Genomic DNA, 16577 nt, shown 5'->3' on the forward strand with positions numbered 1-16577 from the left:
ACACATAAATCACATAGTGCCTGCAAAATGAAAGCTCTCCAATACACTACAGTTAAAAGACCAATACTAACACTTAATTTGCAAGCAAATTTTTAATTAAATCCTCGATGTAGCCTAACCTAAACCAACTAACCTGACTTCGCACTACGTTACCCATCCCTCATGGCACACATATGCAGACCAAACAAGCAACGTATCCCAAGTGTTTTCTTGCTAGAGCAGCATACGAACCCAGCAGCCAACAGGGGGCAGCCTCAGGACATCACAGCAGAATGTGATTCTTGTAAGGCTCCGAAGAGAAGGTTGGAAAAGTACTGGGTTATTCTCTAAAAATAGTTTTTTAAAGTATGTTAAATCATCCAGTATCTAAAAGCTAAATATAAATATAATAGTAACTTTTTAGTAAGGCTGTCAAATAAATGTAGTAAAGTAGAAAATGTTTTCTCTGAAGTGTTTATCAAAAGCAGCATAAAGTGACACGGACACACGCACACGATAATCTGTCCATCTTCTTTGTGTTTTTAGTACGTTATGTCAATCACCTAAAAAAAAACAACAACTGCGAGCATAATTCCTGCGCAATGGGCTTCTGCGCAGATGTGCGCATTGGGCTTATGCGCAGGATGTGCGCAGTGGGATTCTGCGCAGGTGTGCGCAGCAGGCTTCAAGTTTATTTTGTATTTAAAATTCATCATCATCATTTCTCCGCGCTGTTTCAGGGGTAAATTATGCAATGCTTCACAGGTGACTGACCTACACAGGAGATTATGTGCTTGTGTCTGTGTGGTCGCGGTGCTTCCCGGTTCTTCCAGGCACTACGCTGCCGGTGCGAACAGGCCAAGTATTTAACATGGCGAGGAAAGGAGACAGCGCTTCTACCTCCGGTGCGTCCCCGGGGTTAGAGGATGATGGTGTGACGTTAATGTATTGTTTTACATTGCATGTCTCACGTCTCCTATGTCGCCTGTACCAGGGCCGCCCCTGTCACTGGTTACCTTGGCTCGCTGTCTGGCCGGTAACCAGCCGTCCGGACCGCTCCGTGAATAAGGAGAAGGAGATGTTTCTTTACTTGGAATGCGGACACTTTCTTTCTCGGTTATACAGCAGGAGCAACACTCGCATCACCTCTAGGTGTTCCGTCACTTCTCATTATACACACACTTTTAGCGTATTTCCCACAATACCCAGGTGCACTACGTCACACACTACAACCTTTCCTTAAAGGGGCAGGCCATACCTGCAACACAACGGCTCTTGGTCTCATATACAGATGGCAAGAGAAAGCAGAGAGGGATTTTTACACACTGTCTGATAAAGATTCCCACAGTAAAGGCAAGGGGCTGTGACGGATAAGGTTTTCTTTAACAAGTTAAGTCTTTCATTCTCACTTTCCACCTTAAAACTATGAAATGAACTGAACTATCAACTAGTTCAGAATTTAAATGGTGAACTAGTTCATGAGAGGTGTGAACTTGCACAACACTGGAGCTGGGTAGTACAACAGGCAGGGTGATCTCATGAGTGACACATAGAAATGAGGAAGCCCAGTTGAAGAAAGATAGAAAGAGGACATCATCAATAAGAATACAAAAATACCACATTACCACAAAATATGCACATACCATTAGGGCTGGGTAATACAAATGTCAATACTCCATCAATAGCAATATAACAAAAGTTAATTATATTAACCGATATGTTTATGTAGTGTGTAAGCACAGAGAGGAGGTGTTACACATAAATACTCTACCTCAGTATTGTATATATATTGCTGTTTATTTAGTTGTCGTTATCTGTCCATAAACCCAAAAGTAATAATAACATGACTTAAGATATTTATCATGATAACTATTGATAGTTAGTGAAAATGTGTTTCCTTAAATAATTTTGGCCGCATCGCCGAGTCGTACATATATACCATTATAAAATCTGTTACCCGCTTTGTTGAATAAATTTAATGAGAACACCAGTGAGTTGCTGTAATTCCAGCCTTAGGCCTACTGTGCAATAAACAAATGTGTTCATTGGCTCGCTGCTTGTTTATTTAAGTTGTAACTATGCCAGCCTCATTAAATCTTCCCTCCTGCTCGGACTCATTATACCTGTGATTGCAGCGTCTCTGCCTCCTTTTTCCCCTCCTTCAATCTCCTTCCTCTGTGTGAACTCAGTTTGCCCCCTCGCTTTCCCTCTCCTCTCTGTCGTCACTTGCTCCTCCGGTTTGTTTGGATTATTCGTTATCTGCTTTTTAAGGATTCTTCCCCTCTTTTCCCTACACCCATTATTTTCTTCTCTTATCGCATCAATTCCTCGCCCATCAAACCATCTTGCCTAATCCGTATTATATAGTCTTTAACTCCTCTCCCTGGTGTCATTGTTAATAGCTTCTCTGTTCTCGTTTCTTCAGGGCTTCTGCTTTTCCCTCAAGTCTCCACTTTCCTCTGCCTTCACCATAGTTTCCCCCTCATATTCCACTCAACATCTCATTTTTTTCTCTGTGGAAAACTTTGATATTGTCTTTCCACATGTGCCACCTATGCTTTCTCAGTGCTCTTTCTTCTGCTGAATTACCTTAATCTCTTCTCCAGCATCTTGTTCACCCATTGCCCCGTCTCCCTTTAATTCATCCTGCCTTCCAGATTTAAGCAGAGCTACCTCTCCTCCTTGCTGCCAGCTCTTCTGGCTTTCGTCTTCAGCTACACACTTCTCTCTGCCCTCTTCAATCATACATCCCTACAAACCCTATTTTCTTCCTACACTATAATAATTGCTATTACTTTATTTCCAATCATGTTTTTCGCAAACTGCAAAGTCAGTGGGGAAATAACTCATGACTACATATGTTCTTAAAAATACAAATATATAAATATTGCATCTTAAAATCTCGTGCATCCCACCACATATTGCAAAAACGACTCTTCTCTCATTGTTCCGTCATATAATAATATTTCTGAGGCACATGACAGACATATTGGGGTTAAGGTTTATGATAAGTAAGTACACTAAACCTAATGTGTTATTCATGAGGTTCAACACTTGTATATTTCCCCCTCTACTTCCTGCCCATCCGCTCATCTTTCCATCTCAGAGGCCAAAAGCCTCTCAAGTGAACACCCAGCAAACTATCATCAACAACTACAACAATAAAGCACTTAGCTGCGGAGCGACTCCTCTTTGTTTTCACAAATGTGACAAATGCAATGGAGCCGCACTGCTTTTTCTTCCTGCAAACAAATCAAATCAACACGCCGGTGTCAGTTGATTTTTTATTTTTCACGGAAAAGTCGTCCCTTGCTGTTTGATTTCACCTCTCATGCACCGGAGCAGATCAAAAGTGTGATACTATGTTCTGTCTGATTATCAGTACATCCAGCAAATTGCTTTGTGGAGACGCGAACACTAAAGAAGTGTTGAATCCTTTATGTGCTGCTAAAAAAAATCCCTCCATTTAAGTGCTTCACCTCACTTGTAACTGTTCTCCGGGATTGAATTACTACAGGGTAATGGAAACCGTGCTGTGAGTGCTGTGGGACATCCTTTTCCCACAAAACAACCGTTTAATCACAGACAAACATTGGGCAGGGTGCCACATTATATATCAATGTCTCCATGTGAGTGACTGAGTGAGTGAGTGGACGAGAGACAGAAAGGCCACGGAAAGAATCAGAGAGACGGTCTGTGTCTGCTGCGAGGGAACATACAGCATGACCACATACAAACTACTTTAAAGGCTCCATCTTTGCTTTGTGTCAGATACACTTGACTCGTGTAAACACGAATCTGAGAGTGAAATCCATATTTGCAGGAAACTTGGGTCAATATCAGGATCATCATCATAATGGATCTTAATTGAAGCAATAAAAGGGAAGAATGATGAAACGATTGACCTTTAATTTCTTCCCTTCTCCTACTTGGGAAGTTAGTATGACTATGAAGGAAGCCAGTGCTGTAATGAAAGATTAACTTGGAGCATCAAACTCGCCTGCACCAGAGTGTGTGTGTGTGTGTGTGTGTGTGTGTGTGTGTGTGTGTGTGTGTGTGTGTGTGTGTGTGTGTGTGTATTGGAGCTAGAGCCCACCTCACACACAGCCATATATTTTCTCACGGTCTGACCAGAGCAAGCCTCCTCCCTCCTCTCCGCTGCCAGATTCCACTGTCGTCCTCGACCTCGATCTTCATCCTCTCTTTCTCAACTCTCTCTCTTTTTTCTCTCTTGGATTCTTCTTCATCCCTTGTCACTGTTTTATTCGTTGGACTTCTTCTTTGACTGTTTTTCTGCTTAGGTGAAGGCTTTTTCCCACGACTGTCCACGGCTTTTATTGTTTTTCCTTCCTCTCACCAACGATGTCGTCTCTTCTGAGGGAGGAGATGCAGCGAGTTTTATTCCGACCTTCAAAACAGAGACTGGTGGAGTTCATCGAGATCGAGGAGCCGACGCAGGGACGACATTTTCTTTGTGTTGCAGGTAAATGGCTTTGTTGTTGGGAAATTGAAAGCAGTTTTTAAGGAATAAATATGTTTAGGTACTGAACACAATTCCAGGCCTTGGGTTCCTCCTATGCCTTGCTCTTGAGTAAACATTAGAATGATTATGATATTTAAAATATTTCAAAGATGCTCTCAGAACAAGTGCTTACAATGTTACAATTAATTACGCTCATTGAATGAATTATTGTATTAAACACTGATTGAGTAAAGTCTAGATATAGGGCTTACTTTTATTGCAGATGAATTTCCTCGTGCTGCACTGCACCGGTTCACTTTCTTTTAAAAAGAAGTTGTATCTTCATTTTTCCACAGTTGCAAAAAACAAAGTGGTGCAGTTGTGTATAGTGCGGTGTCAGATCTCTGAGCCGTCACTTAACACCGGCTCCAAGAAGACGGACACTAAACGCTCCAGCATCCAGGACAGCTACAGGAGGACTGAGGTCTGGTCCCTGCATGACCTGACTCTTGTGGATGGACGGGACCCCGATGTGGTAGTTAAACAGATTTCATCAGGATTTTCACTTTTAAGTTTAACATCACAATATTTCAGATTTTGTTATTTTTCAATATTCTAAAGCATCAGTGTTCATAATTCACCTTCTGTAAAATCATCTCAAAATCACCTTTTTTTTCTTTATAGTCACAATTGCTTTGGAGCTGTGTACTTTATCTCAAGCAATAATTAATTGGAGTATTTTACATTTTAAATTTCAAAAACGAAAACAACCTTAACCTTAAGGTCTAATAGAATCATCTGAAGCTTTCAACCAAATTACCTTATTCAAAAATGGTAATGTTCTTAGTCGGGGAACAATCACAGATTCTTCAGCATTCCATGATATTATGTCACAACCTTTAGTGTCTGGAGAAACTCTCTTAAGCTTTTATCAACATTTTTACTATAATAAAATATTTGAAATAAATCAAAATAACTGTCAACTCTCACCACCCCCTTCTGATATTAACTGGTTTGGTATCTACTGTAATTATCAATCTGGGGATCTTAGCTCTGGTTCTAGAAGGTATATGCAACATATCTTGTTGACATGTTATGTAATGTAATCTTGTTTACGTCATGCTGTCTCATTCTGTCTCATCCTCTGGTTCCAGGATGACCCATGTTTCCTGCTGCACTTTGACAAGGTGCGGACGGTGACGGCCGTCAGCTGCTCAGCCAAATATGCCATTGTGCGAGCCCTGGTGGCGCTCAGCGATCAGCACTGTAAGATGTCACTGAACCTTCGGAACTTTGACTGGAGCTACATCAAGCCCACCTCCTTCTACTCCAACCGAGGAGACTGTGTTGTTCTGACACAGATCTGCTTCTATGCATTCAACCTGGTGTGTCTGTCCATGTGTCCCGTGCCCCTCGATGCATAATGGAATGGAAAAAATGACTGTGTGTATTTGTGTGTGTGTGTGTTTGAGATTGTGTGTGTGTCCGTAATAAAACTGTGGCAGATTTATTGTATATAACGTGTCTTGAGTAGGAGGTGTGACCTAAGTGTAGTCTTAATGTTGCTTCTGTTGCACAAGCGTCATTTACCATGAAATGTATTTTGCAGTCATATTCTGCTGACTCTATCTTCATGACAAATGCAAGTTTCAAGCAGCTTGGTATTTGTTCACAGGATAATTTGTGATGTTTTAATGAACTATCCCTGAAAGTTCTCTATTCTGTGCATTAATGTAAAAATATTAGTTTCAAAAAAGGGAAAAGAAATAAAGCTATTTAGAATCCCCTGCCTTTCTTTGTCTTTGGATATTTCCAAACTGAGCAGAAATTGTCAAATATGTGACTAGTTATGGAGAATATTTTAGATCACCTCCACTGAGGCCTACTTGTGTTACATGGCATCTTTCCTTTGTCGCCCTACTTTGACCCCATCTCCAGCAGGAGCTCATGCCTTAAATCCAAACGACATTGTCTAACAAAAAGGTAGAATAGTTGTTGTTTTTTGTAAATTTTGTGTTTATCACACTAGAGTTTAAATTTTACAAGACAAAATTAAATAATATGAAAATGAAAGATTGTTTATCACTACATATGTTGTGCCCAAAACTTTTTCTTTTCTTTTTTATGTTCCATGTCTTCAACATTTAATTATTAATAGACAGTATGCTATATGTGCTATAATCATTGAAGACCTATAACACATTTATGAAAGCAGAGAACATAAGTCTTAAGATGTTTCCAATGTGGCGTAAGAAGGATTAAGACATTTCCCTGAAGTAACATTTGAAAAATCACTTCAGTGTAAAAGTCCTGCATTTAAAATGTTGTATTCACCTAAATGTATGTGGTAGAGTTCTTCCTGCAAACATATTCAAAATAAAGAGAAGCTCTCTGTGAGTATCGTAATAATACTACTACTAATTCTGATATACATTATCTCATAAGATTTTTATAACCAATGTATTGTAACTGACTATTTGGTCAGAAAATAATGAGGAATATCTGTCAGGACTGTCATACACCTTGTAGAACTGTTAAGAGTCCCACAGATACGAGTCGAGGAGGCTATATGGTACTGAAAACTTAAAAAAAAACAATACTGGAGAAGTAGGAGAAGTAGCCCCTCCTCTCTCTCAGAGACCGGATCATGCAAACCTGTTGTCATCCTCCAATATTACATTACATTACATTACATTTCATTTAGCTGACGCTTTTATCCAAAGCGACGTACAATAAGTGCATTCAACCCCGAGGGCCGATGTCCCAACACATGCTCGCTGTAAACATACAACAGAGTATCTACTTAATCTAAGTGATAATCAAAATTGAAATATAATCGCATGACCAGAAGTTTAAGTGTAGGGAGCTCAAACATTGATTTGTTGACATGTTTACAAGAAATCTTTCTAAAAATGCCAATTTTACTGTCTGTCACTCCTACATTTTTGAATATCATATAAAACGTTTTTTCATCAAGTAGCATTCTTTTGTTAATATTTTTTCTTAAATTTTACCTTCATAAATCTTTATTTTTATTTTTATTTCCAATGATTTCAATGTATTTAGTTTCTATTTGTTTCAGCTTTTCGTCCATAGGTGGCGACAACGCGCCACAAGCAAATTAGGACCATTAAGTAGCGTCAAGATTTGCCTGACCAAAATAAGTACACATACACGGAACAGTGTTCCGTGCGGTGTATATTACAAATGAAATCCCGAATATTACCCATGATCTTGAACTGTAGATTCATGTGTTATTTAATACGCATATGTTCAGTTATGGATCAGTTATGGATCAGGCTAAAACAGGGCAGACTCACGGGTCCTTGCATGCCGCCAAAATTCAAGTGAGAGGAGAGAAGTTCCCTGCGGTCGGTTGTAAACAGTGGGCTGTGACCTGGTGCCTCGCTTTTTCACTTCAGTCTCCACACGTCCTGTGTTCTACCTGTGGGACCTGCGGGCACACAGGGGCCAGCTTCGAGATGCACATCAAGTCGATTATCCTCGAAGGGTTCAAGTCCTACGCCCAGAGGACGGAGATCAACGGCTTCGACCCGCTGTTCAACGCCATCACGGGACTGAATGGAAGCGGCAAGTCCAATATTCTGGACTCGATATGTTTTCTCTTGGGGATTACCAACCTCTCCCATGTAAGTGTGCTTTCTGGTCTTAACCCTGAAACGTATACAGCTTGTGTTGGACTGGAATATAAATGTAGTCCTTGTGTTCATCGTAAACCAGCTACGTAGGAGCGACGTTAGCTTGTGTCGCGATCAGAGCTCCTGTTACACTGAACAGGAAGGTTGTTCAACATGTGTCACCTTATTACGTTTCCTCTCGAAAGGTGCGAGCATCGAACCTCCAGGACCTGGTGTACAAAAACGGACAGGGTGGCATCACCAAGGCCACCGTGTCCATCACCTTTGATAACGCCAACAAGAGCCAGAGTCCTCTGGGGTTCGAAACCCACGATGAGATCACCATCACCAGACAGGTTGGAACAGAAAGAAGGACACCATTTTCGTTCTGTGCTCTGTAATTGACACGGTATTAAACATAACTGCTCCATGCTCCAAGGTTGTGATCGGTGGGAGGAACAAGTACCTCATCAACGGAGTTAATGCCAACAACACCAGGGTCCAGGACTTGTTCTGCTCCGTCGGCCTCAACGTCAACAATCCACACTTTCTCATCATGCAGGTCAGTCTCTCGTGTGTCCTCAGCAGTTTGCATAGATGTGGCTTTGGTCCTCTGTAGTATTTAACATCATGTGATGTTTCTGATATTTTAGGGGAGGATCACCAAAGTTCTGAATATGAAGCCACCAGAGGTAAAAAAAAACTAAACATCCAGTATTTCAGCATCAGAACATTTTCGTGCAGATGTTGCTGTTTTTTCTCCCCCTACAATAACGATGCACTCTTTCAGATCCTTGCCATGATTGAGGAGGCAGCAGGAACACGTATGTACGAATGTAAGAAGATCAGTGCTCAGAAAACAATTGAGAAGAAGGAGGCCAAGCTGAAGGAGATCCAGACCGTACGTCAAACTTTCGTACATATTTGAAATGGCTGTTTCTTTATTCGGTCACATGTCCAATATTCAACACCCTCTCTTTGTTTGCCTTTTAAGATTTTGGATGAGGAAATTACTCCAACCATGCATAAACTGCAAGAGGTAGGTTGACTGCAAAACCACACATTTAGAACAATCCGTCATTGCACTTTTAGTAGACAATCATTTCCCCCTTTGTTTAACTGTCCTCCCTTTTGTAGGAACGATCATCGTACCTGGAGTATCAGAAGCTGATGCGTGAGATCCAGCACTTGTCGCGGCTGTATGTGGCCTGGCTGTTTGTGTGCGCAGAGGAGACGAAGCTGAAGTCGGCAGAGAACCTGAAGGGGATGCAGGACAACATCGCCTTGATGCAAACCAGCATGGCGGAGAATGAGAGCAAAGTCCAGGAGCTGTCGGCCCAGATTCACGAGCTGCAGAGGAAAAAGGACCAGGTATGCTTGAGGAGAGGGGGATAACATCATTCTTCGATGTTAAACGTTTGTTGAGAATTTGAATAATTCCCCCCGGATGACTGTTTCGGCTTTCAACACACTGGGCGTTATATCTGTTTGTAATCAATCTAATGCAAAGTAGTGGAATCAATGTTCATATTGCTTTGTAGCCAATCTGTGTATTCTCATCTGAAGGAGGTGAATGGAGTCTTAAAATCCTTGGAGGAAACTCTTGCAGACATGCAGCGGGTGGACGCCAAAGCCCAAAGTGCCTTTGACCTCAAAAAACAGAATCTAAAAGATGAAGTCAAGAAGAGGACGGAGCTTGTAAAGAGTATGGAGGAGGTAACGGGACCATGCTACCAATTCATCTATCTACAGTGCATTACGCTATCTGCTGGACCTGTGTGATCTCTTGTCAAAACAAATACTTGATGGCAGTATCAAAACTACAACTATACCTCACTTGTTCTTCCTCAGGACAAGAAGATGCACACGGTAAAGGAAAAGGAGGTTTCTAAATTGATGGAGCAGCTTCACACTCTCCAGGAGGAGGGACAGAAGGACAGCACAGCTCTTGATGCCGCTGAGCAGCATTTCAAAGCTGTGTCTGCAGGTCTCTCCACCAATGAGGACGGAGAGGAAGCCACACTGGCTGGGCAGATGATGACTTGCAAAAATGACACGAGCAAGGCTGATACTGAGGCCAAGCAGGTGAGGAAGACATCTTGAAAATATCTGCCTGGAATGTGATGTTTCAGATTACTAGTTTGTATTCCTTTCGTTTTCATTTTAAAACTTTACTCTGAAAAGCTTGCATCCACATTCTGGTTGCATTCTAAACGGAATGTATCCTTGAGTTGCATTTTTGTTTTGGTGTAAAATGCAAAGTTGTGCTGCAACACTGCAATGTCCATTTGTAATTAACAAAGTACGGTTTGTTCATCTTTGTCTCTGTTGTCCTTCTATCTGTCCAGGCCCAGATGACACTGAAACATGCCGAGGCTGAGCTGAAGACCAAACAGGCAGAAGTGAAAAAGATGGACGGTGGCTACAAGAAGGACCAGGACAGTTTAAAGGCTGTGAGAAGTAACAGGGAGAAACTTGAGGCCGAGCTTTCTAAACTCAACTATGAAGGTACTTTGCTTGCTTACGTGTGTGTTTTTCTCTGTACAAACAATTACTTTATATTTCCTTCCCTTTCTGAAAATGTCCTGTGTAAAAAAATGGGGGGGTGTGTCTGTCTGTCTGCAGATGGGAAGGAGGAAAGTCTGCTGGACACAAGACGACAGGTGTACAGAGAAGTCTCTAAACTCAAAGAGACCTATGAACGCCTCGTGTCCAGATTCCCCAATTTGCGCTTTGACTACAGGTACTTTATTGCTTTAATATTACAATATATTCTGAATATCCTCATACTTTGTAATGCTCCGAATAACAACAACCCACTTTATTTTAGCTAACTGCACTGCACACTCACAGGTCAATAAAAACATGTGTCCTAAAGTGCACATAAGAGTAATCAAATTAATTGGTGTAATAAGTCAGTTAGAGCTAAGCGATCTGGACGGGTCTTTACTGACTTTAACTGATTCTTTAAGCTAATTGTTGGATTTGGTCGAATCTGAGATTTTTGTGTGAACCAATTTTTTCCCCTCGTAAACCATCATCTGCTAATTGGTTTATAGTAATAAGAGAAATCCTAACAGATATTCTCCAAGTGTTTCATGCATTGTTTGTTTTTCTCGTAGGGACCCAGAGCGCGACTGGGACCACAGCAAAGTCAAGGGGCTGCTGGCCAACCTGATCACAGTCCGCGACCTCTCTTATGCAACCGCACTGGAGGTGGTGGCAGGAGGACGTCTCTATAACATCGTAGTCGACACAGAGGTAATCCAGAGTCACTGTCGGTGTGCATGTCCTTCTGTTGTCACCACATTTAGTTGTTTATATTGTAACTTGGTGATGTTGGTGTCTTTTTTCAGGTGACCGGTAAAAAGCTGCTGGAGAAGGGAGAGCTGCAGCGGAGGTACACCATCATTCCCCTGAACAAGATCTCAGCCAAGACTCTCCACGACCGAGTGGTCAGCAGCGCCAAGAGCCTGGTGAGAGATCTCAACCCGCCCCCTGGTTTGGAAAGTAGTGTTTGTTTGATGTTTAATCATGACACATTCTTTTCTGTCCCTTCTCTCTCCTCAGGTTGGAAAAGAGAATGTCCACACGGCTCTGTCCCTGGTGGGCTATGAATCGGACCTGCGTAAGGCCATGGAGTACGTCTTTGGCTCCACGCTGGTGTGTGACACCCTGGACAACGCCAAGAGAGTGGCTTTCGACAGGCAGGTGATGACCAAGACTGTCACTCTCGGAGGGGACATCTTCGACCCACAGGGAACTCTGAGTGGAGGTGAGAGCGAAGAGGATGAACATAGTGCATTTGAGAAAGAAAACACTAAAGACGAGATTCATTTTGAACCAGAAGATGCTTAAAGCTGAGTTTATTGTATCAATTTCAGTTTTAACTTATCTGCCTGTGGTTAAATCATCTCAATTCCCACACAAAAGGATTCAAATGTATTCCCCTGTTTTTCTCGTCCAGGCGCTCGCTCCCAGTCGGCATCAGTTCTGACCAGTCTGCAGGAGCTGAAGGAGGTTCAGGACAACTTGAAGGAGAAGGAGGCCCAGCTGCACGATATTGAGCGACAACTGGCCAGCCTTAAGGGCACTGCTGAAAAGTATGAAGATCCAAACACGTGAAATATATCAAAATTTCTTGTTGTGAGATATATTATATATTTTTTTTATTTAAGATATTAAAATAGCAATACTACGTTGTGTGTCAGTCGGACTATAATTCTGATGCAAATTATCAATTCTACATTTTTTTATTGTGATGCTTGAATTAGACCCTCACAACTAATTGTATTCACAAGATAAATCCACTGCTGTCCTTCACTACTCTGCCCGACGACATGCTTTGAAATCCACCTATCTCGGTGTTTCTTAGCTTTCATGACCACATTTCCCCCCGACCTAACCCTGACTCTTCGATTCGCCACATTCGCTCCCTCCAGGTATCGTCAGCTGAAGCAGCAGCATGAGCTGAAGATGGAGGAGGAACAGATTCTGCAGGCCAAGCTACAGCAGAGCTCCTTCCACCAGCAACAAGAGGAGCTGGAGAGGCTGCGCAAAGCCATCGGTCAGAACGCACCTGGATTCACACAAATAGATTTAAAGTCACGTCTATACTGTAGAAACGCATGCTGACTGTGGTGTGGTTGTCTGCTCCAGAGGAGAGCGAGGAGACCCTGCGAGTCACCAAGGATGTGCAGAAGCGGGCGGAGGAAAAGTACAAAGTGTTGGAGAGCAAGATGAAAAATGCTGAGGCAGAGAGGGAGAAGGAGCTGAAAGCGGCTCAGCAGAAACTCAATGCTGCCAAAGGCAAAGCTGATGTCTTCAACAAGAAACTGAAGGAGAAGCAGCAGGTACACCGGCCACACACACAGTTCTTCACAATCATCCTTTTCAAGTAACGTTTTTTATTAGACCGAAATCTGCATCTGAAAAATGTATTGAATGTTTTTTCTTTTCTTGTTAATCTCAGGAGTCTGATGCTGTGGCCCTGGAGCTGGAGGAGCTGCGGAGGGAACAGGCCGGTTATGAGCAGCAGATTCAGGCTGTCGATGAAGCCATGAAGGCCATCCAGGAGCAGATAGACAGCATGGCCTGCACTGTAACCCAGAACAAGGTAATTGTGTCATCTTGAACATGTTTGTGTATATGAAATAATTTCATAGCTCTAAAGGTTCAGATACTTTTTGTATTTTCCTGCTTAGTGGCGTTTATATGTCTAGAAAAGACTCCTTTCTCATTTTCCCTCACTAATCCTAATTTTCTCTGGGGATGTAGGAGGATGTGCGTAAAGCTCAGGAGGATCTGGCCAAGCAGAAGGAGGTGATCATGGCTCAGGACAAGGAGCTCAGGGTAAATATAGTTTTTTACTTCAATACTTTGGTTTTTAAATCTCCTCAAGAAGGTTTTCAGTAGAAGAGTTTTAAGAATAACATCATGAAATGAATTTTAGAGCACTTCACAAATCTCACTGTAAGAGGACCTCATTTCACTTCCAGTTGTGTAGTGATCGATAATTCCACTGCTTGCACTTAAATATGTTGACTGTGTTATTAATTGAAGTCAATTCTTACATTTGTCCATTTGAATGCTCCAGGGGAAAAGCACTGAGGCAAACAAGATGAGGGAGCAGAACAATGAATTCCAGCTGAAGATAAAGGAGCTGGAGCACAACATCAATAAACACCGCAAAGACAGCCATGACGCTGCTGAAAAGGTAAACACCGACATTCATTTGCCTCTACAATAGTATAGTGTGTATAAATATATATATTCATATATTTATATTCTTATTTACTATGATGTCGGTCTCTTTAATGTTTCTGCTTCCCTTTGTCTCTTCCTCCTCCACCAGGTGTCTCGGATGCTGGAGGAACACGACTGGATCCAATCCGAGCGCCACTTCTTCGGTCAGCCAAACACCTCCTATGACTTTAAGCTCAACAACCCCCGGGAGGCGGGTCAGCGGCTGAAGAAGCTGGAGGAGACGACCAGCAAGCTGGAGAGGAACATCAACAAGAGGGCCATGAACATGCTGAACGAGGCGGAGGAGAGGGTGAGGACAAAGAGTCGGTGAAATACAAAATGCAAAAACAACATGTCCCCCAGGGTTCTGTCTAACAGTTCCCTCGTCTGTCTGCAGTACAACGACCTGATGAAGAAGAAAAGGATCGTGGAGAACGATAAAGCAAAAATCCTGCAGACCATCGAGGAGCTGGACCAGAAGAAGAACGAGGCTCTCAACGTGGCATGGCAGAAGGTCGTCTACCTTTTTAACAATTTCATTTATTTTTCTACTATTTACGTTTGTCTCTTTTAGAACCATCATTGACTAATGTGACAATTTAATATGTGCACACAATGAGACAGTCAACTTGATCAGGAGGTTCTACAATGGAATTTATATCACAAGTTTCTTCTAACATCTCTGGATGTGTCAAATCTTTGAGGTTTTTATTGTATTTACATAATGACTATTAATCCTTTGATAACATAAATTGTAGCCTCTATGTCCCTATTCTTATTTTTGCACATTTCTTCATGTGCTGATCTTTACTGAAGGCTTCAGCACTAACAATAGCGATCAAATTGACAACTGAACAATGTTACTGATGATGTGGTTTAAATATTGTTTTTGGATATTGTCCCACCTCACTAAATATTCTACCTTTGCTTAATTTGTGACGCTCCTCTCTCTCTCTGCAGGTAAACAAGGACTTTGGGGCCATTTTCTCCACCCTGCTGCCGGGGGCCACTGCTAAGCTGGCTGCCCCTCAGGGCTGTGGTGTGTTGGAGGGGCTGGAGTTCAAGGTGGCCTTGGGCAACACCTGGAAGGAGAACCTCACTGAGCTCAGTGGAGGGCAAAGGTCAGCAAAACCACTTATATGCTCATCAAGTGTGATGCATTTGTTGCTGAAATGTATTAAGTTCTGAGAGGTTTCTCTGTCTCCACCAACCTGCTCGTGCTTGTGTTTTCAGATCCCTGGTGGCCTTGTCTCTCATTCTGGCCATGCTGTTGTTCAAACCCGCCCCAATCTACATCTTGGACGAGGTGGACGCGGCTCTGGATCTCTCCCACACACAGAACATTGGACAGATGCTGCGCACACATTTTAGACACTCACAGGTCAGTTCAAACCGATTGGTGCATATATGTATTATTTAGATTCAAGTTTTTCTTTGCAAACATCATGTCCAACATGCATTTGATCTCTCCCTCCAGTTTGTGGTGGTGTCCCTGAAAGACGGCATGTTCACCAACGCCAACGTCCTGTTTAAGACCAAGTTTGTGGACGGCATGTCCGCAGTGTCGCGGACGGCGCTCAGCCAGAATGACCCAAGCTTCCCCCAGAAGGGCCTGGACAAGGCTCGTCAGAGAGACAAGAGGATCAAACAGCTCATCAGCTAATTATTATAAAGGAGCAATAGAACGGGACACATTCACATTTAATATTTTCCTGAAGCAATATCACGTAATATAAGAAAATGTGGTATTTGTTATTAACTGATATGTGTATACTCAGGTTTGCTCTGTGGATAGTAATCACTCATAATACTTTTAAGAGTTCTGTCATTTATACAACAGTTGTCTTGTGAAGACCCTCAGGCTGTGTTTCTGTTTCATGCCATGTTCTCTCTTTCTTCAGCTGTTTGTTGTGTGGAGCGATTCACATTTTTGTGTATTTCAAACCTTTTAACTGTAAATGTTTTTCTCTGTCCTGTCTCTTGTCAAACCTGTGTCTATGCTCTTCCTGATCAATTGTATATGTGACCATTTTTTTAGTTAATAAAGCAAATCTCAAATGTTGATGTTTCTCAGTATTGATTTGGTTTGTTTCCATTATTCTTTGCATACTAAAATCCATATTTGATTTTAGAATGCATGACCCTGCTGCCCACTAGTGGCAGCACAAGGAACAGCACACCATAGTATAATGTATTTCCTACATTTGTGAATATCACATTCTAAATCTTAATGGGAAGTGTAAGCAAAGGTTAAATTCAGTGATTAAGGTTTTGACCTCAGAGTATAGCTTATCAGTAATCAGTCTTTTTGACAATTATGAAAAATATTTATCAATATATATTGATGCTATCTTTGCAGGTTATACGGAATATATAAAGATTACAACTAATACAAAACACTTTCCATGCTGTCCTTCTCTGGTTAGATGTGAATTTAACAATTTAATTCAAGATTATACGGCTTGTTTTTTAAAGTCTTAAATTGTCATATTGGCTCCTGCCTTAAATCTGTGATCTCCTAACCCCTGGTGAAGCTGGTCCCTGCCTGAGATCCTCCAGTAGCTTCTTTGAAAATTAGGAAATTAGCATTTTACCAGGTTTAGCATTAACAAGGGTGCAACACATAGAAAACATTATTTATACTCAGTCAGTACATGTGGTTTCATACCTACGAAATGAAAGTGGTCTTTAGCACCTCACGGATCTGCCATCAACTTGTTCTTGTATTTAAAACAAAGGAAATGTCACTTTGA

At 41.8% G+C, this 16577-nt stretch overlaps 2 protein-coding genes across 2 annotated transcripts; both read left to right on the top strand.

Moving 5' to 3' along the window:
- Nucleotides 1-4118: 4118 nt before the first annotated feature.
- Nucleotides 4119-6795, top strand: exoc1l (exocyst complex component 1 like). The gene is made up of 3 exons (XM_062388558.1): nucleotides 4119-4462; nucleotides 4798-4976; nucleotides 5596-6795. Exons 1-3 carry the CDS (start codon nucleotides 4342-4344, stop codon nucleotides 5863-5865), a joined length of 570 nt encoding a protein of 189 aa, XP_062244542.1. The 5' UTR covers nucleotides 4119-4341; the 3' UTR covers nucleotides 5866-6795.
- Nucleotides 6796-7796: 1001 nt separating this feature from the next.
- On the top strand, nucleotides 7797-15886 carry smc2 (structural maintenance of chromosomes 2). Its single transcript, XM_062388830.1, has 25 exons — nucleotides 7797-8091; nucleotides 8286-8435; nucleotides 8519-8641; nucleotides 8733-8771; nucleotides 8870-8980; nucleotides 9074-9118; nucleotides 9217-9450; nucleotides 9646-9795; nucleotides 9931-10164; nucleotides 10428-10587; nucleotides 10705-10822; nucleotides 11202-11340; nucleotides 11436-11555; nucleotides 11650-11854; nucleotides 12047-12182; nucleotides 12522-12646; nucleotides 12739-12932; nucleotides 13052-13195; nucleotides 13357-13431; nucleotides 13676-13795; nucleotides 13934-14134; nucleotides 14222-14338; nucleotides 14785-14945; nucleotides 15058-15205; nucleotides 15302-15886. Exons 1-25 carry the CDS (start codon nucleotides 7924-7926, stop codon nucleotides 15485-15487), a joined length of 3603 nt encoding a protein of 1200 aa, XP_062244814.1. The 5' UTR covers nucleotides 7797-7923; the 3' UTR covers nucleotides 15488-15886.
- Nucleotides 15887-16577: the final 691 nt, after the last annotated feature.

This window comes from Platichthys flesus, chromosome 5, assembly GCF_949316205.1.
Source record: "Platichthys flesus chromosome 5, fPlaFle2.1, whole genome shotgun sequence".
Classification (NCBI taxonomy): Eukaryota; Metazoa; Chordata; class Actinopteri; order Pleuronectiformes; family Pleuronectidae; genus Platichthys; species Platichthys flesus.